Source organism: Salvelinus fontinalis, chromosome 3, assembly GCF_029448725.1.
Source record: "Salvelinus fontinalis isolate EN_2023a chromosome 3, ASM2944872v1, whole genome shotgun sequence".
In the NCBI taxonomy this organism is placed as follows: Eukaryota; Metazoa; Chordata; class Actinopteri; order Salmoniformes; family Salmonidae; genus Salvelinus; species Salvelinus fontinalis.
The window spans coordinates 31,328,993-31,356,350 of NC_074667.1; the positions used below are offsets into that span (position 1 = coordinate 31,328,993).

A 27,358-nucleotide genomic window follows, 5' to 3' on the forward strand; every position below is an offset into this window, starting at 1 on the left:
AAATGAATTATTAACATCTGTTTTTTACGATTTAATATTTCAAAATATAATAGAAGAAACGGGGGGTCTGTGACTAGAGTAATTGGGTGAGATTCAAAGACATTTGACTGGATGTTTTTGCCTAATTGGCAGTAGCTAACGATGTCTGCTAAGCTGAACAAAGTTGGTGTTAATGGCTGTCCTTTTCATGATGCCAATTTAGAAATCCTAGAAATGGAACTGAAATGACAACTTGGTCAAATTGGTTGTTATTTTTGAAGTTGTTTTCTAGTAATTGCAAGAAACCTATTAAAGATTCATAGATTATGAACACACATAATTGTGCTATTTTTGGGTTGTTTGTAACTTATTTTGTACATAATGTTGCTGCTACTGTCTCTTATGACCGAAAATAACTTCTGGATATCCGAACAGCGATTACTCACCACGAACTGGAAGAAGCTTTTTCCTTTAACGAGTTTGACGAAAAGGATATATTGCTTTCCCGGAAACAGGCCCAAATCTATGTCATTTGACGGGGTGCAGGTTGGCTGCCTTCTGAGAATCTGCACGCGAGCGAGTGAACTCCCACAGCCATCGGTTCTACTGGCTAACATGAAATCATTGGAAAATAAAATTGATGACCTATCATTATCCTACCAACAGGATATTAAAAAATGTAATATATATTATGTTTCACCAAGTCGTGGCTGAACGACAACATGGATAATATAGAACTGGCAGGATTTTCCATGCACCGGCAGAACAGATAAGAAGCTACTTCTGGTAAGACGAGCGGTGGGGGTGGGTGTCTTTTTGTCAATAACAGCTCATGCGCGATGTCTAATATTAAAGAAGTCTCGAGGTATTGCTCGCCTGAGGTAAAGTACCTTATGATAAGTTGTAGACCACACTATCTACCAAGAGAGTTCTCATCTATATTATTCATAGCCGTCTATTTACCACCACAGACCGATGCTGCCACTAATAACGCACTCAAACAACTCTACAAGGCCATAAGCAAACAAGGAACTGCTCATCCAGAAGTTGCACTCCTAGTGACCAGGGACTTTAATGCAGGCAAACTTAAATCACTTTTACCAAACTTTTACCAGCATGTCACCTGTGCAACCAGAGGGAAAAAAAACTCTAGACCACCTTTACTCCACACACATGCAAACAAATGCAAACAAAGATCTCCCCCGCACTCCATTTGGCAAATCTGACCACCATTTTTTTCTCCTGATTCCTGCTTGCAAGCAAAAACTAAAGCAGGAAGTACCAGTGACTCACTCAAAACGGAAGTGGTCAGATGACGCGGATGCTACGCTACAGGACTGTTTTGCTAGCACAGGCTGGAATATGTTCTGGAATTCATTCAATGGCATTGAGAAGTATACCACCTCAGTCATCGGCTTCATAAATAAGTGAGTCGACGACGTCGTCCCCAACCAGAAGCCATGGATTACAGGCAGCATCCGCATCGAGCTAAAGGCTAGAGCTGCCGCTTTCAAGGAGTGAGAGACTAATTCGGACGCTTAAAAAAAGATCGCGCTATGCCCTCAGACAATCCATCAAACAAACAAAGTGTCAACACAGGATTAAGATTGAAACCGGCTCTGACGCTCGTCAGATGTGGCAGGGCTTGAAAACTATTACGGACAACGAGCCTACCAGACAAGCTAAATGCCTTTTATGTTTGCTTCGAGGCAAGCAACACCGAAGCATGCATGAGAGCACCAGCTGTTCTGATTGACTGTGTGATAACGCTCTCAGTAGCCGGTGTGAACAAAACCTTTAAACAGGTCAACATTCACAAAGCCGCGGGGTCAGACGGAATACCAGGACGTGTACTCAAAGTATGCGCGGACCAACTGGCAAGTGTCTTCACTGACATTTTCAACCTCTTCCTGACCGGGTCTGTAATACCTACATATTTCAAGCAGACCACCATAGTCCCTATGCCCAAGGAAGCGAAGATAACCTGCCTAAATGATTACCGCCCCGTAGCACTCACGTCGGTAGGAATGAAATGCTTTGAAAGGCTGGTCATGGTTCACATTAACAGCATCCTCCTGGATACCCTAGACCCACTCCAATTCTCATACTGCCCCAACAGATCCACAGATGACACAATCTCAATCACACTCCATACTGCCCTTTTCCACCTGGACAAAAGGAACACCTATGTGAGAATGCTGTTGATTGACTACAGCTCAGCGTTCAACACCATAGTGCCCACGAAGCTCATCACTAAGCTAAGGACCCTGGGACTAAACACCTCTATCTGCAACTGGATCCTGGACTTCCTAATGGGCCACCCCCAGGTGGTAAGGGTAGGCAACAACACATCTACCACGCTGATCCTCAACACTGGGGCCCCTCAGGGGTGTGTACTCAGTCCCATCCTGTACTCCCTGTTCACCCATGACTGCGTGGCCAACACGAGTCCAACACCATCATTAAGTCTGCTGATGACACAACAGTGGTAGGCCTCATCACTGACAACGATGAGACAGCCTATAGGGAGGAGGTCCGAGAACTTGCAGTGTGATGCCAGGACAACAACCTCACCCTCAATGTGAGCAAGACAAAGGAGATGATCGTGGACTACAGGAAAAGGCGGGCCGAACAGGCCCACATTAACATCGACGGGGCTGTAGTTGAGCGTGTCGAGAGTTTCAAGATCCTTAGTGTCCACATCACCAACAATCTATCATGGTCCAAACACACCAAGACAGTCGTGAAGAGGGCACGACAAAACCTTTTCCCCCTAAGGAGGCTGAAAAGATTCGGCATGGGTCCCCAGATCCTCAAAAAATTCTACAGCTGCACCATCGAGAGCATCTTGACCGGTTGCATCACCGCCTGGTATGGCAACTGCTCGGCATCTGACCGTAAGGTGCTACAGAGGGTAGTGCGTACGGCCCAGTACATCACTGGGGCCAAACTTCCTGCAATCCAGGACCTATATAATAGGCAGTGTCAGAAATTGTCAGTGACTCCGGTCACCCAAGTCATAGACTGTTTTCTCTGCTACCGCACAGCAAGCAGTGCCGGACCGCCAAGTCTAAGACCAAAAGGCTCCTTAGGAACTTCTACCCTCAAGCCATAAAACTGCTGAACAATTAATCAAATGGCACCGGACAATTTACATTGATACCACCCCCCCCCCCCATTTGTTTTGTACACTGCTGCTACTTGCTGTTTATTATATATGCATAGTCACTTCACCCCTACCTACATGTACAAATTACCTCAACTAACCTGTACCCCTGCACAGTAACTCGGTACCAGTACTCCCTGTATATAGCCTCGTTATTTTTATGTTACTGTGTTACTTTTTATTATTTTTACATTAGTTTATTTGGTATATATTTTCTTAACTCTTCTTGAACTGCACTGTTGGTTAAGGGCTTCTAAGTACGTATTTCACGGTGAGTTCCACACTTGTTGTATTCGGCACATGTGACAAATAAAGCTTGATTTGACATGACAGAGTGTAAAAGGGTCAATCAGCAGTTGAAAGACAAACAAAGTGCCCTCCCCGCCACTGTTTCGATAAAAAGCTGAGGGATAGGGATGGAGAAATGTAATCACTCTCAAATTCATTGGCAGAGCTAAGGATGCCAGGACTGATCATCCATGATATCCAAAATGATAGTTTTAACCATGTTTTGAGGTTTTAACCAGTGTTTGTTAATATTTACTTTGTTTACAAGCATTGGACTAAAGCAAGCTTATGTTTTGGGTTCTGATGGGGTATGATAGTTGAATTAAGCACAAGGCATTTCTAACTTATATTCTTCAATAATCAATGGGTACATATAATTCATTTAGTAAAAAAAATGTATGTATCAACTGCTGATTGCCGCTTTAAAGAGTTCCAAAACTAACTGTTAATGTTAACCTGTTGTTTTTTTCTGTGGTGAAAACACACCAAGCTTCTCGCCCGCTCCAAATTTCTGCCAATTTTGAGAATGCTTTGTTTTTCTATAATAAATATTTATTCATGTTTCCCCAAGTTTTACATCATTTCTGTTAAATCTACATTCCATCACCTCTTAAAATAATTGCTGGCGTTCCACCATTTCAGCCCATAGCCTACCGTTGTCGACATTTCAGGCTCTAAACACACTGTCTGTAAAGTGCACATTTGTTAGACTCACGAGGTAGAAGTTCATTTTATTTCCATCAAATGCGTTAGCTCCTTCATATGTGTCAGGTTCGGACGTTGGCTTAGTGCTCGCACAGTCGCATTCCTATAGGCCGACCTGGCTTTCCTGCGAGGATGATACCAGTTGTGTGGAGAGTATGTCCCAGTGAGGGGCTAAGACAATATACAGATGTAGGATCTTCATTTGAACAGTTTCTCACAACAGGAAATGTGAATTATTATGTGGATTATAATTAAATGGACATTTGTGTAGGGGTTAATGCTTTTTTCATTGGGGCAAATCAAGTCTGAACATTTAAAGTGGAAATTATAAACTTTAGAAGCCGCAGTCTGGCGGACTGATTTCGGTAATTGGGAGGAGAGGCTTAGGCCTATAGCCTCCTGGGTCCGAATGGAGTAGACAGGTTTGCCTGCTCCAAGGCATTAAAGTGTTTTTTTATTATGAAGTTGATTTGAGAAGTATGTAGGCTTGATATCATCGTTTTTTGCAAGTCTGGACCACCTGATTCATCGGGAAATAAAAGCACTGTAGACTACGTTTGCACTTGATTCTGCCTGTCTTCAACTGCAACATTTCTATCCTTCCAACTGCTACAAGGTCCCTATTTTACCTTTTCACTGCTCAACTGTGCTGCTCGTATGATTATGCACAAAGTCATTATCCAAAGGTGATTACCAAGAAAGAAGCAATAACATCACATTAAGAAGTACATTTATCATCCAATCAGTCAGCGTGCTGATAGCTTGATGTACAATATGAGTACAAAATGTCCTCGATTGAACCAAACTATCTCTGGCTCATGCCCCTACCCCTATTACTGTATGAGAATGTTGGTGGCTATAACACTATAACACTGAGTCAGTTTTCTATGCAGAGGTTACATTGGCTACATTCTCTGCCTGTATTCTTGTAAGTTAAAAAATAATGAGTGTTATGTGAACAAAGAGATAATGGAATGTTTTGAATCAAATTGTTCTGGGCTGGCCTTCCGTTGTAGTGAACACCTGTTCTTTAAGTGGATGAGAAGTGTGTGTGTGCGTGTGAGAGAGTGTGAGTGTGATACGTCTAGCGTACAATGTGTGTGTGCATGCATGACAGGAATTTACATCAACTGACACGTTGGACCTCTTGTAGGGAGCAAATTCTATTAAGTGACATTACCATGATCCATAACAGCTCACAAAATCTAATTTAGCTCTAATTTGCTTTTGTCATCATCATTATTATTGCAATACATGTAAATACAGGAACTCCATATGCCTCAGCCTTTATATGCCTTTATATGTAAATGAGGCTCACTTTTCTCTGTGGATGATCACTGGAGCAAACCAGACTGAATAGCAGTGTGTGTGTGTGTGTGTGTGTGTGTGTGTGTGTGTGTGTGTGTGTGGGTGTGTGTGTGTGTGTGTGTGTGTGTGTGTGTGTGTGTGTGTGTGTGTGTGTGTGTGTGTGTGTGTGTGTGTGTGTGTGTGTGTGTGTGTGTGTGGTGTTCATTCTGTTTGCTTATTTCAGTTTATATTTCTATTTGGCTGAAACATTGTCTCCAAACCTACATTATGGTACGAAAGATGCTCTGCAATTTGCAACGGTGCTCAGTAGAGCAGCACTGTCAACGCACCGAGCGCTGAGAAACAACATATGTCTCAAATCTTCTCATGAAAAACACATTTGTTGTCATGTCATCCCTCCCAGTGAGTCACACAATCAATGAACAGAAACAATCAAGGAAGTCAATTTCATGCCTTTATAACAGTCCCTCTCCTTGCTGCCTCCCATGAAGCATCGTTACCTATCGCTCCACAAAATCCAACAAACAAATACTTCAAGGTCTCAGAGCGAGTGACGTCGCCGATTGAAATAATAGCACACACCGCTAACTAGCCTGCCATTTCACACCGGTGTTGTGTCTTTGGCTATGCCGGATTAAGTGATATGACATGCAATTCTATAAAATCATTTCTCTGTAATTCATATTACCTGATTAAGCTAATCAGGTGAATGTAATTAACTAGAAAGTTGGGGCACCACGAAATAATGTCTATAGAGCTGTTATCTTCCGAATAAACTCTTAAAGACCTAGTAATCTTTTACATCAATAGCGCGTGGTGATTTTATGCTAGTGTGCAGCTGCTCGGCCATGGAAACCCACTTCATGAAGCTCCCGACGAACAGTTATTGTGCTGACCTTGTTTCCAGAGGCAGTTTGGAACCCGGTAGTGAGTGTTGCAACCGAGGACAGACGATTTTTACATACTACGCGCTTCAGTGCTCGACGGTCCCGTTCTGTGAGCTTGTATGGCCTACCACTTCGTGGCTGAGCCGTTGTTACTCCTAAACGTTTCCACTTCAGAATAACAGCGCTTACAGTTGATCGGGGCAGCTCTAGCAGGGCAGACATTTGATGAACTGACTTGTTGGAAAGGTGACATCCTCTGACATTGAAAGTCACTGAGCTCTTCAGTAAAGCCATTCTACTGCCAATGATTGTCTTTGGAGATTGCATGGCTGTGTGCTCAATTTTATACACCTATCAGAATTGGGTGCGTCTGAAAACGCCAATAATTAATTTGAAAGGGTGTCCACATACTTTTGTATGTATATATATATGACATGATAACATGTCTTGAGATGTTACTTTAATATAGACACAATTTTCCTGCCTCATGATGCCATCTATTTTGTGAAGTGCACCAGTCCCTCCTGCAGCAAATCACCCCCACAACATGATGTGCCACCCATGCTTCACGGTTGGGATGGTGTTTTCCGGCTTGCAAGCCTCCCCCTTTTTCCTCCAAACGTAACAATGGTCATTATGGCCAAACAGTTCTATTTTTGTTTCATCAGACCAGAGGACATTTCTCCAAAAAGTATGATCTTTGTCCCCATGTGCAATTGCAAACCGTAGTCTGGCTTTTTTATGGCGGTTTTGGAGCAGTGGCTTCTTCCTTGCTGAGCGGCCTTTCAGGTTATGTCGATATAGGACTTGTTTTACTGTGGATATAGATACATTTGTACCTGTTTCCTCCAGCATCTTCACAAGGTCCTTTGCTGTTGTTCTGCGATTGATTTGCACTTTTCGCACCAAAGTACGTTCATCTCTAGGAGACAGAACGCATCCCCTTCCTGAGCAGTATGACGGCTGCGTGGTCCCATGGTGTTTATACTTGCGTACTATTATTTGTACAGATGAACGTAGTACCTTCAGGTTTTTGGAAATTACTCCCAGGGATTAACCAGACTTGTGGAGGTAAAAAAAAAAAAACTGAGGTCTTGGCTGATTTCTTTTGATTTTCCCATGATGTCAAGCAAAGAGGCACCTCCAATTGATTCAAATTATGTAAATTAGCCTATCAGATGCTTCTAAAGCCATGACATCATTTTCTGGAATTTTCCAAGCTGTTTAAAGGCACAGTCAACTTCATGTATGTAAACTGCTGACCCACTGGAATTGTGATACAGTGAATTATAGGTCAAATAATCTGTCTGTAAACAATTGTTGGAAAAATTACTTGTGTCATGCATAAAGTAGATGTCCTAACCGACTTGCCAAAACTATAGTTTGTTAACAAGAAATTTGTGGAGTGGTTGAAAAACAAGTTTTAATGACTCCAACCTAAGTGTATGTAAACTTCTGACTTCAACTGTATGTTAGGCTTTGGTTGACATTTGAGAAAGCAAGAAATGGTAGTTATGCTGAGCTCATAAAAATTTACCTCTTCAATTTCTCTCTCCAAATGACTTTAGGACCGTCAACTGTCCGAGCCACCCAAGAGGATCAGTCTGATTCTCTGTCCTTGAGTAGGAAAGGGACCAGCTTGAGGTAGGCTATACTTTCAAAAACGGTTGAAAAGTACATATCCTCTTCATAACACTGCAATAATCCATCAAATGTTCTCACAGGTGGCTTGCGTCGGACTGGAGGAACAGGGGCAGGTAAGTCCAGGCCCTGGACTAGAAGACACTAGTGAGGTTCTCATCACTAGTGTCTAACAGGGACAGGTAAGGCCAGCTATTCTCTGTGGCCAGATGGAGGACCTGCGGGGGGTCATTCTTCCGTCACACTCCTGGTTAGACAATTTTACAATTGATCATGCTCAAGCTCTTTTGCAGGTGCAGCATCCAGAAGTAGGAGGCCTCCTCACGGTGGGAGGCATCGCCATGCTGTCAGCAGTACCAACACTGGCCCAGGGGGTTTTCCAGATAGTCAACCTCAAGGAAAACCACTGGGTCACGGTAAATAACCTTCGCTGCCAGGTAGGTACTGTTAAGGTGAATGACTCCAGTGGTCATGACACCACCCAAGAGTTTCTCTCACAACTCACCTCTCTCTTATCTTTTCCAGGGACCTCTCTGACTGTGGAGTGGCCGGCAGTCCAGCAGCAGAAAGGGGGAACAGACAAATCCATTTCCCGGTGCCGATTCCAGTCCCCGTCCTGGGTCCAGGCCTCCCAAGGTCAGCGACCAATGCTTCTGTCGGGAAATACGTGAGAGAAGGTAAGGAGGTGGCCCGATGCAGGAGATGCGGAAAGCATTTTCATGTGTGTTGTTTGTCTCATGTCGTCAATGTGTGTGAATTTGTCTGTCCATCGTCCGTCATCTGTTTTGTCTGATGTTTTCCCCACCCTTGTTTTCACTAATTGGCCGGCTCCCCACCTCAAAACGATAGGTATTTTACTACATTGCATCTTGTTGTATATTGTATGTTATTGTAAATAACCTTAATAACCTGTTGTAATATTGTTTAAAATGTGTATAAAGATGCGTTTTCTTGCAGACACTGGCTGTGAAGTTGGTAAGTTGTTTGGTAAGTATATAGCATATGTAATCTGTCTTGTATTCAAAGTAATGTTTACTTATTTTTCCATTTGTTTGCTGGTAAATATTTGAAACTTGCTCAAATTGGCTGTAAATGTATACATTTGCATATTAAATGTATTCATTGCAAGTAACATTTTCAATTGACTGAAATGGACAGTTCAATTGCCTAGTTATTTACTGGTCCTTAATAACCCCTTCTTCCTAACCGTTAATCTTTCGTGTCCAATTCCAAATCAAATTTTAGGCCAGGGTTGGTATGGAATTGGACATTGGTTTCTAGTTAGTGTTTGCATATCTGGAGGTTCTAGATTTGTGTATGTAACATGGCAGAAGTCTCCCAGAGTCCATTACACAGCAGGGTTGAGTCATCACCATATTGCTACACCTATCCCAGCTCCATCAGGTCAAACACTACAAAGATAGAGTAGGGAGTTAAAGGCCTTAATTATAAACAAAATACTGCTCTCAGCCTTGACGTGGTGAGAGGGCTTCCAACTCAACCAGGCCCATGATATTGAACCCATGACTGAAACTGGCTGCCTGTCGAGGACAAGTGACAGGAAGAACTAGCCGCAGCATCTCTTGATTCCGCCTCTTTCCTCTCTCCTCTCCCTCCTGATGAAATTCTGCATCTAGTGACTTCTGATTGCCCAACAATCTGCACACTCATCCCATCCCTTCCTCCATCTCATTACATCATTTTTATTTAACCTGTATTTATCTAAAGCTACTGTTATTGTCATGTTGTCATTATTTGCTAATAATGTTTGCTATGCACGCTCACAGGGCCCTACAGATTTACGTGCACTGACACTCCAACGCATACAAACACTCACTTCATCATTTGCTCACACACACATACAGTAATATGCACATACAGTGCATTCAGAAAGTATTCAGACCCCTTTACTTTTTCCACAAGTTACAGACTTATTCTAAAATTAAAATAAATAAAAAGGTACTCATTAATCTACACACAATACTCAATAATGACAAAGTGAAAACAGGTTTTTAGAATTTTTTGCACATTTACTACAAATAAAAAATACGGGATAATCTCTTGAAATAGTTAAACACGTTATTTTTATTAATTTTATTTTTTATTTAGCCTTTATTTAAATAGGCAAGACAGTTAAGAACAAATTCTTATTTACAATGACAGCCTACACCGGCCAAACCCGGACGAAGCTGGGCCAATTGTGCTCCGCCCTATGGGACTCCCAATCACAACCGGTTGTGATCCAGCCTGGATACCAACCAGGGACTGTAGTGACACCTCTAGCACTGAGATACAGTGCCTTAGACCACTGCGCAACTCGGGAGCGCAGCGGTTATTACTCCAACCTGGTGAAAGTGACAAACTGACTGAAGTTTTCATTTTCACCAAAAACAACCTTATATCGAAGAAAAACCTTTGATTTGACGGACTGCACATGCGCAGTTCGGCGATAGATGACCGTTAGACCCGATGATGTGTTTCTATGCATGAGCTTAGTTAGCCAACATCGCCATGACATCGCTTACAAGTGTGATCGGGGATTTCTATTGGAGAAACAGTTTCTGCATATCTTAATACTGTACTGTCTTTGATTAAACTGTTATTGTTCCTGTGGTATAACACTAAGCAACATTTGATTGGCATGATGTTAAATAATAATTTGGTAATTGCATTTTAATTGCATAACAGTGAGTTGAGAGTTTTTAAAACTACTCTAAACTACTTTATTCAACTTGTGTGATAACTCAATTATTAAGCAGTTAAAAAGCCATTTCTAAAGTCCTATATAACAACAATGTTGCTATTGTAGAAATCATAAATTTACTACATGAACTTGATGTCAAGTTTTACTGTATTAGCTTACATTTACATTACATTTAAGTCATTTAGCAGACGCTCTTATCCAGAGCGACTTACAAATTGGTGCATTCACCTTATGACATCCAGTGGAACAGCCACTTTACAATAGTGCATCTAGATCTTTTAAGGGGGAGGGGGGGGGGGGGGCAGAAGGATTGCTTTACATGTATGTCTCACTCATGATATATTTCTTAGTCATTTTGAAAATGCAAAACTGTTCTACTCTAATTTTGAGATGAGTCAATTTATTGCCTAGATCTAGCTTAATGCCTGAAAGTGTAATTTATCACATTTTTTTCAGGCCTAAACATTTGTCTTGTTTGCTTTACATTTGTAGCATTACTTTCAATTCTTTTGATTGATAAATGTTAAAGCTAGACTCAGCAATATGACGTAGATTCACTAAGTAAACAGCATAGTGTGTCAATTTCTGCAACACCTAAGAGCGTTGAAGCGCGAGGCTAAACTTCTCCGCTGTTTTGGTCCCGTGGCTCAAGCAAATCTGTGCACATGCACAGCGTGATTGTGTGAGAGTGAAGTCTTGCATCTCACTCATCTCAATATTTGGTGCTGTTCGTAAAATGTTCTCCAATCCTTAAGTATTTAATTATAGGATATATATATTATATATATATATATATATATAGCCATATATATATACAGTACACACACACACATATTGAACAAAAATATAACGCAAGATGTAAAGTGTTGGTCCCATGTTTCATGAGATGAAATAAAATATCTCAGAAACATTCCATATGCACAATAAGCATATTCTCAACAACAACAAAAATCTCAGAAATGTGTTTACATACCTGTTAGTGAGGATTTATCCTTTGCCAAGATAATCCATCCAAGAAGCTGATTAAACAGCATGATCATTACACAGGTGTACGTTATGCTGGGGACAATAAAAGACCTGTCACGTTCCTGACCTTGTTTTCCTTTTGTATAGTTGTGTTTAGTGGGTCAGGACGTGAGCTGGGTGGGCAGTCTGTGTTTGTTCTATGTTAAGTGTCAGGTTTAATTGACCTTGTATGGCTCTCAATCAGAGGCAGGTGTTTTACGTTTTCCTCTGATTGAGAACCATATATAGGTAGGTTGTTTCACATTGTTTGTTGTGAGTGGTTGTCTTCCGTGTCTGTATGTCTACCACACGGGACGGTTTCGTTTTGTCGTTCGTGTAGGTAGTCTGTTCCTGTTTGTGCGTTCTTCGTCATTTGTAAGTTCTCGAGTCCAGGTCTGTCTACATCGGTTATTTGTTTTGTAGTTTGTTGAAGTGTTTTCGTGTTTCGTCTTTACTTTAATAAACATCATTATGTCATATAACTATCACGCTGCACATTGGTCCTCTGATCCTTCTCGCCTCTCTTCGTCTGAGGAGGAGGACGAAGTAGACAGTCGTTACAAGACCACTCTAAAATGTTCAGTTTTGTCATACAACACAATGCCACAGAAGTCTCAAGTTTTGAGGGAGTGTGCAATTGGCATTCTGACTGCAGAAATGTAATGTTAATTTATCTACCATAAGCCGCCTCCAATGCCATTTTAGAGAATTTGGCAGTACGTCCAACCGGCCTCACAACCGCAGGCCACGTGTAACCACGCCAGCCCAGGACCTCCTCATCCGGCTTCTTCATCGTCTGAGACCAGCCACCGGGACAGCTGATGAAACTGAGGAGTATTTCTGTTTCTAACAATGCCCTTTTCTGGGTAAAAATGTACTCTGATTGGCTGGGCCTGGCTCTCAAGTGGGTGAGCCTATGCTCCACCAGGCCCACTGATGGCAGCGCCACTGCCCAGTCATGTGAAATCCATAGATTAAGGCCTAATGAATTGATTTCAAATGACTGATTTCCTCATATGAACTGTAGCTGTAAAATCGTTTAAAATATTGCATGTTGAATTTATATTTTTGTTTAGTATTAAGTCCAGGCACCACACCCTCATAGGGTAATTTGGCTGATAAATGCTGATATTTGCATATAGCACAAAACCCTGTTTTCTGGACACTGGATGTCAGCCTAAATATTTTGGTTTCATTTTGTTAAGACATTCCTGGACTGGACCTTCATCCTTCTATCTGTAAAATACTAAAGACATGTACGTAAAATGCATTTTTTGGCCGTCTAGAAGCTGTCTTTTGCTGTTTTAAAGTTAATTTCCTGCAATTCTACACATTTTACTATCTCATATGCAGACTGGGATAGACTGGCTAGACCTGATCTCGTTACAGTAGTGCAGCCTCGTGCTACAATGTAGCGTCTTGTCACCATGGAGACACCCCGACTCAAATGACTAGGGAACTTGACTGTGGTTTTTAGCTAGCAGACTTTGGCATTTGCCAGTTAGCTAGTAAACATTGAAACTCACGGATGAAGAATTATTTCGAGAATTTGCTCTGTTTTGGAACACTCCCGTGGCCAGCGTGCCGACAATCTTTGACTGTAAAGCTAACACTGGACTGATGGCTAGACACATGCATGCCGAGGTTAAATAAAATGACGTTAGCCAGCTAACGTTACTGTAGCCAGCTATTGGAAGTGGTCAAATACCAGTCCAGAATGTTATCTAGCTAGCTAACATTAGTGGTGGACAAAGGAAAGAAGATATCCTACCTGAAACATGTTTAAGAACGAATATCAGGTAAATCTTAGTTTAACAAATCTTCAATCTACAACATAGCCTGACCGTTACCTCTCAAACACTCACTGTCTGTGTCATGAAAACGAATGGCATTTCCTTCAAAGGGTGGAGCTGCTGTAGAGATCTTCAGTGCACAAGGGAAAGATCCTGTTGCAAAATGGAAACTTTGTGGAGGAAAATCAGCTATAAATAAAGTGAGTTGCATATTGAGCCAGACATATTGCATGATTTTTCACATTCAATTGTAGGTTGGAAAAAATAGCACCCTCCCCTCTCTGTGCTTCTTCCTGTTCTCTGTATGTCTCCCTGCCTATCTGCGCCTTAGGTTATACGTTATAAAAGCCAAGCCGATTTAGGCTGTATTGCAAATTAGTGCCTGTCAAATGTGTTCCCCTGAATCAACAATAAGTGTTAATTACTATTACAGGGCACCAGACTAACATTTTACACTTTTAAGGTTGGTGGCACCAGCCCATGATTTGGTCAGACCCAAATTCTGATCACACCCAAATCATGAGTTATCATCTTATGAAGTCATTCATATGTTTTAAGAAGTATAATAAATGAAAAATAGACTACTGAGGTAGGCCTATTCATAAAATAAGTTGTTTCATCTAACACGTCCAAGCAGGAATGCATAATTCAAGATGTTTTTATGTGCTAACTAATTCCAGTCATTGTCATGAATTTTGGGTTGACAATGAAACTATAGTTGTCATTTTACTGTCAAAATAGGACTCCAGAATTTTTATTTTTTGTTCGTCATAGATGGATTACATACATCTTTATGTGCACTAACTAATATCATAGGCGTATTCATTTTCAATTCAACACTATGCTATTACCCATGGGACATACAGTGCATTCGGAAAGTAATCAGACCCATTTACTTTTTCCACATTTTGTTACATTACAACCTTATTCTAAAAAGGATTAAATACACAATAGCCCATAATGACAAAGCGAAAACATAAAAAACAGATACCTTATTAAGTATTCAGACCCTTTGCTATGAGACTCGAAATTGAGCTCAGGTACATCCTGTTCCCATTGATCATCCTTGAGATATTTCTACAACTAGATTAGAGTCCACCTGTGGTAAATTCCATTGATTGGACATGATTTGGAAAGGCACACACCTGCCTATATAAGGTCCCACAGTTGACAGTGCACGTCAGAGCAAAAACCAAGGCATGAGGTCAAAGGAATTGTCCGTAGAACTCCGCTACAGGATTGTGTCGAGGCACAGATCTGGGGAAGAGTAAAAAAAATTGAAGGTCCCCAAAAACACAGTGGCCTCCATCATTCTTAAATGGGAGAAGTTTGGTTATTTCTAGAGCTCGCCGCCTGGTCAATCGGGGGAGATGGCCCTTGGTCAGGGAGGTGACAAAAAAAACAATGGTCACTCTGACAGAGCTCCAGAGTTCCTCTGTGGAGATGGGACAACCTTCCAGAATGACAACCATCTCTGCAGCACTCCACCAATCAGGCCTTTGTGGTAGAGTAGCCAGACGGAAGCCACTCCTCAGTAAAAGGCACATGACAGCCAGCTTGGAAATTGCCAAAAGGCACCTAAAGACTCTCAGACCATGAGAAACAAGATTCTCTGGTCTGATGAAACCAAGATTAAACTCTTTGGCCTGAATGCCAAGTGTCACGTCTGGAGGAAACCTGCCACCATCCCTACCATGAAGCATGGTGGTGGCAGCATCATGCTGTGGGGATGTTTTTCAGTGGCAGGGACTGGGAGACTAGTCAGGATTGAGTGAAAGATAAACAGAGCAAAGTACAGAGAGATACTTGATGAAAACCTGCTCCAGAGCACTCAGGACCTCAGACTGGGGAAAATATTTACCTTCCAACAGGAGAACGACCCTAAGCACACAGCCAAGATTTTGCAGGAGTGGTTTCGGGACAAGTCTCTGAATGTCCTTGAGTGGCCCAGCCATAGCCCGGACTTGAACCCGATCTAACCTCTCTGGAAAGACCTGAAAATATCTGTGCAGCGATGCTCCCCATCTAACCTGACAGAGCTTGTGAGGATCTGCAGAGAAGAATGTGAGAAACCCCAAATACAGGTGCGCTAAGATTGTAGCATCATACCCAAGAAGACTTAAGACTCTAATCACTGCCAAAGGTGCTTCAACAAAGTACTGAGTAAAGTGTCTGAAATCTTATGTAAATGTGATATTTCAGCTTTTTATATTTAATAACTTTGCTAAAATATATCAAAACCTATTTTTGCTTTATCATTATGGGGTATTGTGTGTAGATTGATGAGGGAAAAAAACAATTTCATCCATTTTAGAATAAGGCTGTAACGTAACAAAATGTGGAAAACGTCAAGGGTTCTGAATACTTTCCGAATGCACGGTATAGGCCTATGCCCGCGCAATGGCATGTGCAAAAAATGGTCCAGCCAATCTGGCATTTGCCAGATTTGCCAGATGGCCAATCTGCCGCTGCTGATATGAATAACCTGATCATCATAATCTAGCACTTTTGCATTGCTCTGCTCTAGGAGTTTGACAAAGAGGTCAAGAGCTTTGTGTACAGTCTGGAGGGGAGCAGCCAAGCTATTAAAATGCAGATGCCAAAGGATGGAAAAATGGCTCGTAAGTCTCAACCATATACTGTTTGAACGAGACCTAAGAATATTGTACCCAACTACTCCTATTGAAAAAACAAACTATTACTAATTTACTCTAGGTTGAATAATGTTTGTTTGTTTGATTGTCATTCCAGTTGGACTGGTACAGAGATTCTTGGTCCTCCAGGTGAATGTTTCCCAATGTAAAGACTTCTCTACAGAGCTTGTGTAAGTAGCCTACCAGACCAGTATCCTCTTATTTTCACTTACTTCATCGCCTTGCTTCATACCAGAAAAACCACTGTAATCACACATCTTTAACACTGAAGCTGTCTGTCAGCCATAATCTAACTGCCCCTGGTCACATGTATTCTCCCTCCTCCCAAGATGAGTTGATCATCTAAATCCAGCCACTAATTCCTCAGGAAAACAGAGTGACAGTTTTATTGGTTCCAAAAGACATCCATTACCTTTTAATGTAGACATACGCACGCATGCACACAGACTCTCTCTCTCTCTCTCTCTCTCTCTCTCTCTCTCTCTCTCCTCTCTCTCTCGTCTCTCCTCTCTCCTCTCTCTCTCTCCTCTCTCTCTTCTTCTCTCTCTCTCCCCTCTCTCCTTCTCCCTCTTCTTCTCTCTCTCTCCTTCTCTCTCCTCTCTCTCTCTCTCTCTCTCTCTCTCTCTCTCTCTCTCTCTCTCTCTCTCTCTCTCTCTCTCAATTCAATTCAATTCAATTCAAGAGGCTTTATTGGCATGGGAAACATGTGTTAACATTGCCAAAGCAAGTGAGGTAGATAATATACAAAAGTCAAATAAACAATAAAAAATGAACAGTAAACATTACACATACAGAAGTTTCAAAACAATAAAGACATTACAAATGTCATATTATATATATATGCAGTGTTGTAACAATGTACAAATGGTTAAAGCACACAAGTTAAAGTAAATAAACATAAATATGGGTTGTATTTACAATGGTGTTTGTTCTTCACTGGTTGCCCTTTTCTGGTGGCAACAAGTCACAAATCTTGCTGCTGTGATGGCACACTGTGGAATTTCACCCAGTAGATATGGGAGTTTATCAAAATTGGATTTGTTTTCGAATTCTTTGTGGATCTGTGTAATCTGAGGGAAATATGTCTCTCTAATATGGTCATACATTGGGCAGGAGGTTAGGAAGTGCAGCTCAGTTTCCACCTCATTTTGTGGGCAGTGAGCACATAGCCTGTCTTCTCTTGAGAGCCATGTCTGCCTACGGCTCTCTCTCTCTCTCTCTCTCTCTCTCTCTCTCTCTCTCTCTCTCTCTCTCTCTCTCTCTCTCTCTCTCTCTCTCTCTCTCTCTCTCTCTCTCTCTCTCTCTCTCTCTCACCCTCATTATAATGACAGTGAGTTAGTATTGGATAATTCTGTAATCTTTTGTCTACTGAAACTTCATTAAGTTAAGAATAAAAGCCCACAGTGATGGTGTGTCTGAACTGAAGCAATGTGTTTGATAGGACCTGACCATTTTAATGAAGGGACTGACGAGATTTATCTCTGTGACACATTATACTGTGTCACGCTGGGCAGGCACAGGACCTTTATAGTGTGACCCATTAGGAAACTCTGTTCTGCAGGCAGTAGTATATGTAATTACAGTAGCAGATCATCATGTTGAAGGTCGGGTTAGCTTTACACAAAAGGATTACACATTGTTCACAGAGTAGCAACCATATGCACACACATCTAAATGCACGCACATGCACACACACACTTTAATTAATTCATTCACACATTCTCACACACACACACACACACACACACAAACTTAAATCAGTGTGCTTAGTACACAGTAAAGGAGAGATGGCATACACTCTAAACTCTGTGTGTAATCCTGTCATCCGAAGAAGAATTTCCATAATCAGAATTGCTAAAATCAACACTTCCGATGGAGGTGGATATTAAAAAGTTATTATAAACAAAAGTAATCAGGTGTTACATTATCTAGAGTGATTCAATTCAAATGTTCTTTTTAATTCAGCAACCTTTTTCTATTTGAGAGAGACAATAACACATTTGTAGAATTGGCTTTTAGCAAGAAGATAATCCATTGTGCTGCAAAACTAATTTCCAGATTAGAAAACAGGCGCTGGCAGTTGATCATATTCAAAGCCCTGGCTTGATTTGTAGTCACAATAATGAAGAGGGTGAAGTAAGTGAAGCAACGGTCTTGGCTGCACACTTTCTTTGCTGGTAACTTGCAGTTCATTCGGTTGAAATGGAAACTTAATCAGTTTGGGACTTTCGGTCTGCCAAATGTGTTCTTCAAACACTTTTGTGAATTGTTCTAAATTGAGTAAATATAGGCCTTAATGTATTACCGGTATATATAGGCCCTATAATGGGCCGAGAATAGGCCCTGTATCATTCGACAGAGCAGACTTGTTGGTCCCGCTGCAGTGAAAACATTGATGTGATGTTGATGAATTTCATGCATCATCTTTCTGTGTAGTGTTTGTTATTCTGAAGCACTAATTAATAAAGATGCAATAATGGAAAAACGCAGCGTTTCGATTGTGTCCTGGTCACCGGTACCGTGTAATTATGTAAAACTTCAGGCTGGAGAAAATGCAATCCATTAGAGACATTGGTCATGGTTACTCGCTAGTGTTAATGAAGCTATCGTTCAGATGGAGGAGGGGGCTGTGTGGAAAATGGGCCAGAAGAGCTACTTTAGGCTTTCAGTTTGCTTCTTTCCCTCTATTTCATAAGGTCCTCCTCTCCTACTTTCTCTCTCTCAAACTCCCTCCCCCCCCCCCATACCTCCCTGCAGATGATGAAGATACACTACATGACCAAAAGTATGTGAACATCTCATTCCAAAATCATGGCGTTTAATATGGAGTTGGTCACCTCTTTGCTGCTATAACAGCCTCCTCTTCTGGGAAGGCTTTCCACTAGATGTTGGAACACTGCTGCGGGACTTGCTTCCATTCAGCCACAAGAGCATTGGTGAGGTCGGGCACTGATGTTGGGGTGATTAGGCCTGGCTTACAGTCGGTGTTCCAATTCACCCCAAAGGTGTTAGATAGAGTTGAGGTCAGGACTCTGTGCAGGCCAGTCAAGTTCTTCCACACCAATCTCGACAAACCATTTATGTATGGACCTCGCTTTGTGCACGGGACACTGTCCGCCAAATTTACAGTTGGCACTATGCATTGGGGCAGGTAGCGTTCTCCTGGTATCCGCTAAACCGATATTCATCCGTCGGGACTGTCAGATGGTGTAGCGTGATTCATCACTCCAGAGAAGACGTTTCCACTGCTCCAGAGTCCAATGGCGGCGAGCTTAATACCACCCTAGCTGACGCTTGGAATTCCTCATGGTGATCTTAGGCTTGTGTACGGCTGCTTGGCCATGGAAACCCACTTCATGAAGCTCCCGACGAACAGTTCTTGTGCTGACGTTGCTTCCAAAGACAGTTTGGAACTTGGTAGTGAGTGTTGCAACCGAGGACAGACGATTTTTACGCTCTACGCGCTTTAGCACTTAACGGGCCCATTCTGTGAGCTTGTGTGGCCTATCACTTCGCGGCTGAGCCGTTGTTGCTTCTAGACGTTTCCACTTCACAATAACAGCACTTACAGTTGACCGGGATGGCTCTAGTAGGGCAGAAATTGAACAAACTGACTTGTTGCAAAGGTGGCATCCTATGATGGTGCCACGTTGAAAGTCACTGAGCTCTGCAGTAAGGCCATTCTACTGCCAATGTTTGTTCATGGAGATTGCATGGCTGTGTGCTCAAATGTATACACCTGTCAGCAATGGTTTGGCTGAAATAGCCAACTCCGCTAATTTGAATGGGTGTCCACATACTTTTGTATATATAGTGTAGATGAATAATAGCATAGTACATTATGATTGCATTCAGAACTGAACACAGTAACAGTAATTGGTGCTCACCAGTGTAGTACCCTGACATTGGGCGAGGTGAGGAGATGAGATGGTTAATCATATCTGCTAGGTGGAGAAGAGGTAACAAGTGAAAGGAGTAGAGGTAACAGGTGAACACTGTTCCAAAGCCCATTACAGAGGAAAGACATGCTGGGAGACAGAGGATATCCCAAATGGCACCCTGTTCCCTATATAGTTCACTACTTTTGACCGGAGTCCTATGGGCCCTAGTCAAAAGTAGTGCACTATAAAGGGAATAGGGTACCATTTGGGACCCTGAGAGAGGCTGTTTAGCATCAGGACAGCCATATTGATAGGCCTTGTCATAATTTGTGTCTGTGTGAATAGAGGTTAAACACACCATCTCAGCTGTAAGTAGAATAAGGTCTTAATACTGTAACGCTCTCGTAGGCCAGATAGCTTGATCAGTTGTTAACGCGCGCGCGTGTGTGTGTTGACGACGGAGGAGAACCCAAGCCATGTGCCATATTCTTACGTGTTTTTGCTTAGAATCATTTCACAAGTAGGGTTGCAAAACTACCAGTAATTTACCAAAGTTACTGGAGTCTTCAGTAATTTCTTCTGTATTTTTGGTTTAATTTTCAATATTTTGGTCCATATTGTCCATGAGTTTTTGGTAAATAGACCATATAGTTCAACAGAAAATAGCCTTATTAATAAGGTTGATGTTCGTGTTCCCTTCGTAAATCAATTAGCATAATTAGCATAATAAAAACATCTCCATAAAAATGTGTCAGTTTAAGCTAGAGATATCAGTTGGATCAGTCTCAATCCACCGCATCCGCCTATGTAACACTTCCGAAAATCGGTCTTCTCACAAAATCGTCTGAACGGTTTGGCCTAGAAAAACTTTTATTATGACCCCTCTATGGAGAGATGAGACTCTCAAGAACACGATGGTTTTCTCCGTGTTGCTCTACGACCCCCACACGTGTCTTGGGACTAGTCTGAAGTTGGTACAGCCGATCTGCCAACTTCTGTCTGTCAGTTTGAACTACACTCTAATGTGACCCCTCTGTGTTAAGGTGAAACTCACGAACACGTACATGCCGGTTGTTTTGCTCTAGGACGCCCACAGGCCTCACAAGTCTCGTCTGAATGTCCCCAATGTACCAGTTGTCAATGTACCAGTTGAAAAAAATGTGGTTAGACAGTATATATTTAGTGACAAAAAAAACAAACAAATGTTTCCTGATCCACAAAAAAAAATCAGATTCATTTTTGACACTTCAAGGGGTCTTAAAATTCTAAATCAAATAGAAGAATTATCCTAGATATGACCGTCTTTAAAAAAAAAAAAATGCAAATAGAGTATGTCACGCCTTGATCTGTTTCACCTGTCCTTGTGCTTGTCTCCACTCCCTCCAGGTGTCGCTTATTATCCCCGGTGTATTTATCCCTGTGTTTCCTGTCTCTCTGTGCCAGTTCATCTTGTTTGTCAAGTCAACCACCGGTTTTGTGTCTCAGCTCCTGCTTTTCCCAGTCTCCCTTTTCTCGCCCTCCTGGTTTTGACCCTTGCCTGTCCTGACTCTGAGCCCGCCTGCCTGACCACGCTGCCTGCCCCTGACCTCGATCTTGTACCGCTTGGACTCTGACCTGGTTTATGAACTCTCGCCTGTACCCGACCTGCCTTTTGCCTACCCCTTTTGCTATAATATATATCGCAGCTCAACTGTCACGTTCCTGACCTTATTTTCCCTTATTTTGTATTTATTTAGTATGGTCAGGGCGTGAGTGGGGGTGGGTTGTCTATGTGTGTTTTCTATGTTGGGTTTTTTGTGTTCGACCTGGTATGATTCTCAATCAGAGGCAGCTGTCATTCGTTGTCCCTGATTGAGAATCATACTTAGGCAGCTGGGGTTTCACGTGTGTTTGGTGGGTGTTTGTCTTCCGTGTACGTAGTTGTGCCACACGGGACTGTTTGTTGGTTAGATTATCTTTTGGTTATTTTGTTTCGTGTAGTGTTCAGTTTAATTGTTAATAAAACATGGACACTTTCGACTCTGCGTTTTGGTCCGATCCCTACACCTCCTCTTCAGACGAAGAGGAGGAAATCTGCCGTAACATCAACCATCTGCCTCCTGTGTCTGCATTTGGGTCTCGCCTTGTGCCCTTATAGCTTAGTAGTACCTCTCAGCTTTGTCATTAAATGTTTTATTTTAAAATCATATTATTTAATTATTTTATATATTTTACATGTGATAAGGCCACACAGAGGGACAGGAATAAGCACAGACACCTGTGATAATCTGAAGTACCAAAAAAATGCCATTAGATATCATCTTGTAAAATTCCCCCAAAACCTTGAAAGCTACAAAAGTTCTAGTAGTTTACTGGTAACATTTGCAACCCTAATCATAAGTAACATGCTTACTTGCACAAACATAACACAAAATGGTTTAAGTATACAACAGTTTTTCATCAATCTCTGTGCCTCAGATCACACAGTCCTCAACTTGTGACAAATCCGAACTTGAGTTGGCTCAATCTGCCGAAAGCTCTCTGTACCCAAAGTAGCAAATGTTTCATTGTTCGCATTGTTCAACTGAAGGTTGTGTCAGTTTCGTATCAATGATGCATGTATACTTAATTCAGAATAACCATATAACCTTGAGACGGAGAGAAATGATTTGTGCTCTGCCTTTGAGCCATTTGGCTTTTAGCCCCCGGTGCTATTATGCCACTATGATTACCAAACTGTAGACGGAATTACCATGCTATTTATTTTGTACTATGCCCTTGCATCTAAGATGTAACTTACTCTTGCAAGTATCCAGAAGAATTTGGTGTCACATTTGTTACTTTTACCACCACCAGCCAAGTGAATTCACCAGAAATTGTGGGTCAACAGTGTGTTTGTGTGTGTGATCTCCCCCTGGCTTTTAATTATTTATTTTTTTACACCTATATGATTTTTTTTAATGAAATCCTGTGTATCTGTGTGTGTCTTTGCAGAGAATGCACGCAACATACAAAGAATGCCTTAAAAGATAGGCCAATATACAAAATGTTATTATAATGACACTTTGTTTGATGTCTTAATAACACACCCTCAGGGGCTTTAAGCTAGCTGCAACATTACATTTTCACCCCTCAACACATCTTCATTCCTCACACAAATTGAATTCTGTTTTAGGGGTGGGGATCGGTAGATAGGTGCTATAATTCAGTGGAGGTGGTGAAAGTGAATTAGCATGTAAATTGATTAATTCCCTCTTCTCTTCTACCCTCCACCTCTAACAATGAAGGGGATGCATCTTATCACGCTGACACAAGACAATAGATTATGCTCCTGAAAGCTGTGTGACTGGAAAAATAGGCCAGCTCTCCCTCACTGTTAATAGGCCAGCCCTCCCTCACAACAATGGCTTTGGTTAACAGCTGAGGGACGGGCCTGGAGAAATGTTATTTGTTAATGAGCTATTGATGCAAGGACCATCCAATATATCAAAATTATAGTTGTAAGCATATATTGAGACTACAGTTTTGGGTACATTTACAATGTTTATGTCACGCCCTGGCCTTAGTATTCTTTGTTTTCTTTATTATTTTAGTTAGGTCAGGGTGTGACATGGGTAATTTATGTGGGTTTTGTAGTGTCTAGGGTGGTTGTAAGGTTTAGGGGGTTTATTTAGAGGAGTTGGGTTTATGTTTAGTATAGTTGTCTAGCTGTGTCTATGGTTGAGTGTAGGTGTTTAGGAAAGTCTATGGTTGCCTGAATTGGGTCTCAATTAGAGACAGCTGGTTATTGTTGTCTCTGATTGGGAGCCATATTTAAGGTAACCATAGGCTTTAGCTGTTTGTGGGGAATTGTCTATGTCTATGTCGATGTTCTATGTATGCACTAGTTCATTGTTAGCTTCACGTTCGTCTGTTTGTTATTTTGTTAAAGTGGTTTCGTTTTGTGTTTGTTCTCTTCTTAATAAAAGAAGATGTTCTTTTCACACGCTGCGCCTTGGTCCTCACTCTCTCCTATAGACGATCGTGACAGAATTCCCCACCAATGCGGGATCAAGCAGCGCGAAAAGCGGCAACAGGAGCAGCGCAAGGATTCATGGACATGGGAGGAAATTCTGGACCGGGAAGAACCAAGAGAATATAACCGCCCCAAAGCTGAGCTGGAGGCAGCGAAAGCAGAGAGGCGGCGATATGAGGAGCTAGCTCGGAGGCAGGAAAAGGATCTGGGCTACACTACGTGGGAGGAGATCGACAGGTGGGCGATCAACCCAGGGAGAGTGCCGAAGCCCGCCTGGGATTCTCTGGCGCTGTGCGAGGAGGGATACCGCCGTATGGAGGCAGCACGACGAAGCGGTAGGAAGCCTGTGAGAAAACCCCAAAAATGTCTTGGGGGGGGCTTAAAGGGAGAGTGGCCAAGTCAGGTAGGAAACCTGCGCCTACTCCCTGTACTTACCGTGGAGAGCGAGAGTACGGGCAGACACCGTGTTACGCAGTAGAGCGCACTGTGTCTCCTGTACATGTGCATAGCCCGGTGCGGGTTATTCCACCTCCCTGCAGGGCTAGATTTAGTATTGAGCCGGATGTCATGAAGCCGGCCCTACATATCTGGCCACCAGTGCGTCTCCTCGGGCCGGTTTACAGGGCACCAGCCTTACGCATGGTGTCCCCGGTTCGCCTACATAGCCCGGTGCGGGTTATTCCACCTCCCCGCACTGGTCGGGCGACGGGGAGCATTCAACCAGGTAAGGTTGGGCAGGCTCAATGCTCAAGGGAGCCAATACGCCTGCACGGTCCGGTATTTCCGGCGCCACCTTCCCGCTCCAGTCCAGTTCCACCAGTGCCTACACCACGCACCAGGCTTCCAGTGTGTCTCCAGAGCCCTGTTCCTCCTCCACGCACTCATCCTATGGTGCGTGTCTCCAGCCCGGTACCACCAATTCCGGCACCACGCACCAAGCCTCCTGTGCGTCTCCAGAGTCCTGTGCATCCTGTTGCTGCTCCCCGCATTAGCCCTGAGATGCGTGTCCCCAGCCCGGTACCACCAGTTCCGGCACCACGCACTAGGCCTAATGTGCGTCCCTAGGGTCCAGTATGCCCTGTTCCTTCTCCCCGCACTAGCCAGAAGGTGCGTGTCCTTAGCCCGGTGCCTCCAGTTCCGGCACCACGCACCAGGCCTACAGTGCGCCTATTCCGGCCAGAGCCATCCGTCTTTCCAGTGCCATCTGAGCCATCCGTCTCCCCAGCGCCGTCTGAGCCATCCGTCTCCCCAGTGCCGTCTGAGCCATCCGTCTGTCCCGAGCCATTAGAGCCGCTCGTCTGTCCCGAGCCGCTAGAGCCATTCGTCAGTCAGGATCTGCCAGAGCCGCCAACCAGACAGGATCTGCCAGAGCCGCCAACCAGACAGGATCTGCCAGAGCCGCCAACCAGACAGGATCTGCCAGAGCCGCCAACCAGACAGGATCTGCCAGAGCCGCCAACCAGACAGGATCTGCCAGAGCCGCCAACCAGCCATGAGCGTCCAGAGCCGTCAACCAGCCATGAGCGTCCAGAGCCGTCAGCCAGCCATGAGCGGCCAGATCCGTCAGCCAGCCATGAGCGTCCAGAGCCGTCAGCCAGCCATGAGCGTCCAGAGCCGTCAGCCAGCCATGAGCAGCCAGAGCCGTCAGCCAGCCATGAGCAGCCAGAGCCGTCAGCCAGCCATGAGCAGCCAGAGCCGTCAGCCAGCCATGAGCAGCCAGAGCCGTCAGCCAGCCATGAGCAGCCAGATCCGTCAGCCAGCCATGAGCAGCCAGATCCGTCAGCCAGCCATGAGCCGTCCAGCCAGGATCCGCCAGAGCCGTCCAGCCAAGATCCGCCAGAGCAGTCATCCAGCCAGGATCCGTCCCTCAGTCCGGAGCTGCCGTCCCTCAGTCCGGAGCTGCCCCTTATCCTGGTGCTGCCCCTTATCCTGATGCTGCCCCTTAGTCCGGTGCTGCCCCTTAGTCCGGTGCTGCCCCTTAGTCCGGTGCTGCCCCTTAATCCGGTGCTGCCCCTTAATCCAGTGGGGTTGAGGTGGAGGGTGGCCATTTGGAGGAGGCTACGTAAGCGGGTAGTGACTATGGTGGGGTGGGGACCACGACCAGTACCGGAGCCACCGCCATGGAAGGACGCCCACCCAGACCCTCCCCTAGACTATGTGCTGGTGCGCCCGGAGTTCGCACCTTAAGGGGGGGGGGGGTTATGTCACGCCCTGGCCTTAGTATTCTTTGTTTTCTTTATTATTTTAGTTAGGTCAGGGTGTGACATGGGTAATTTATGTGGGTTTTGTAGTGTCTAGGGTGGTTGTAAGGTTTAGGGGGTTTATTTAGAGGAGTTGGGTTTATGTTTAGTATAGTTTCTAGCTGTGTCTATGGTTGAGTGTAGGTGTTTAGGAAAGTCTATGGTTGCCTGAATTGGGTCTCAATTAGAGACAGCTGGTTATTGTTGTCTCTGATTGGGAGCCATATTTAAGGTAACCATAGGCTTTAGCTGTTTGTGGGGAATTGTCTATGTCGATGTTCTATGTATGCACTAGTTCATTGTTAGCTTCACGTTCGTCTGTTTGTTATTTTGTTAAAGTGGTTTCGTTTTGTGTTTGTTCTCTTCTTAATAAAAGAAGATGTTCTTTTCACGCGCTGCGCCTTGGTCCTCACTCTCTCCTATAGACGATCGTGACAGTTTACAAATATTGGAGAAAAACAAGCTTATATTTTAGGTTCTGATTGGGTACGACAGTTGAACTAAGCTCATGAGGCATTTAATAATTTTATTCTTCAAGAATAAATGAGTATATATCATCAATGTATATGTCCAAAAATGGATGTAGCAACTGCAGGTTTGTTCCTTTAAAAGATCAATCTTATTTCTCTTATTAAAACCATAACGTTTCATTTCACATTTTAGTCATATAGCAGATGCTCTTATCCAGAGCGGCTTACAGGAGCAATTAGGGTTACCGTGCATTCAGAAAGTATTCAGACCCGTTGACATTTTCCACATTTTGTTACGTTACCGCCTTATTCGTTTAACGATTGTCGTCTGGAGAAGGAGAGGAGGACCAAGGTGCAACGTGGTAAGTGGTCATATTTTTTTAAATAAAATACGAAAACACTTGACAAACAACAAAAACGACAAACGAACAGTCCTGAAAGGTGAAACAAAACACTAAACAGGAAACAACCATCCACAAACAAAAGTTGGAAAACAGGCTATCTAAATATGGCTCCCAATCAGAGACAACGATAGACAGCTGCCTCTGATTGGGAACCATACCAGGCCAAACACACAGAAACAGAAAACCTAGACCTACAACATAGAATACCCAGACATAGAATACCCACCCACATCACACCC

The 27,358-nt window shown here is 43.2% G+C and overlaps 1 protein-coding gene across 2 annotated transcripts in view; it reads left to right on the plus strand.

The window, feature by feature from the left end:
* The first annotated feature begins 11,501 nt into the window (after window positions 1-11,501).
* The window catches only part of cfap20dc (CFAP20 domain containing), a 64,129-nt gene continuing 48,272 nt past the window's right edge, over window positions 11,502-27,358 (plus strand). For both annotated transcript variants that reach the window (XM_055912308.1, XM_055912309.1), the window contains exons 1-4: window positions 11,502-13,482; window positions 13,587-13,676; window positions 16,004-16,097; window positions 16,228-16,300. In XM_055912308.1, coding sequence (XP_055768283.1) covers window positions 13,462-13,482; window positions 13,587-13,676; window positions 16,004-16,097; window positions 16,228-16,300 — 278 coding nt within the window. In that variant the 5' untranslated portion in view covers window positions 11,502-13,461. The remainder of the gene's footprint in view (window positions 13,483-13,586; window positions 13,677-16,003; window positions 16,098-16,227; window positions 16,301-27,358) is intronic.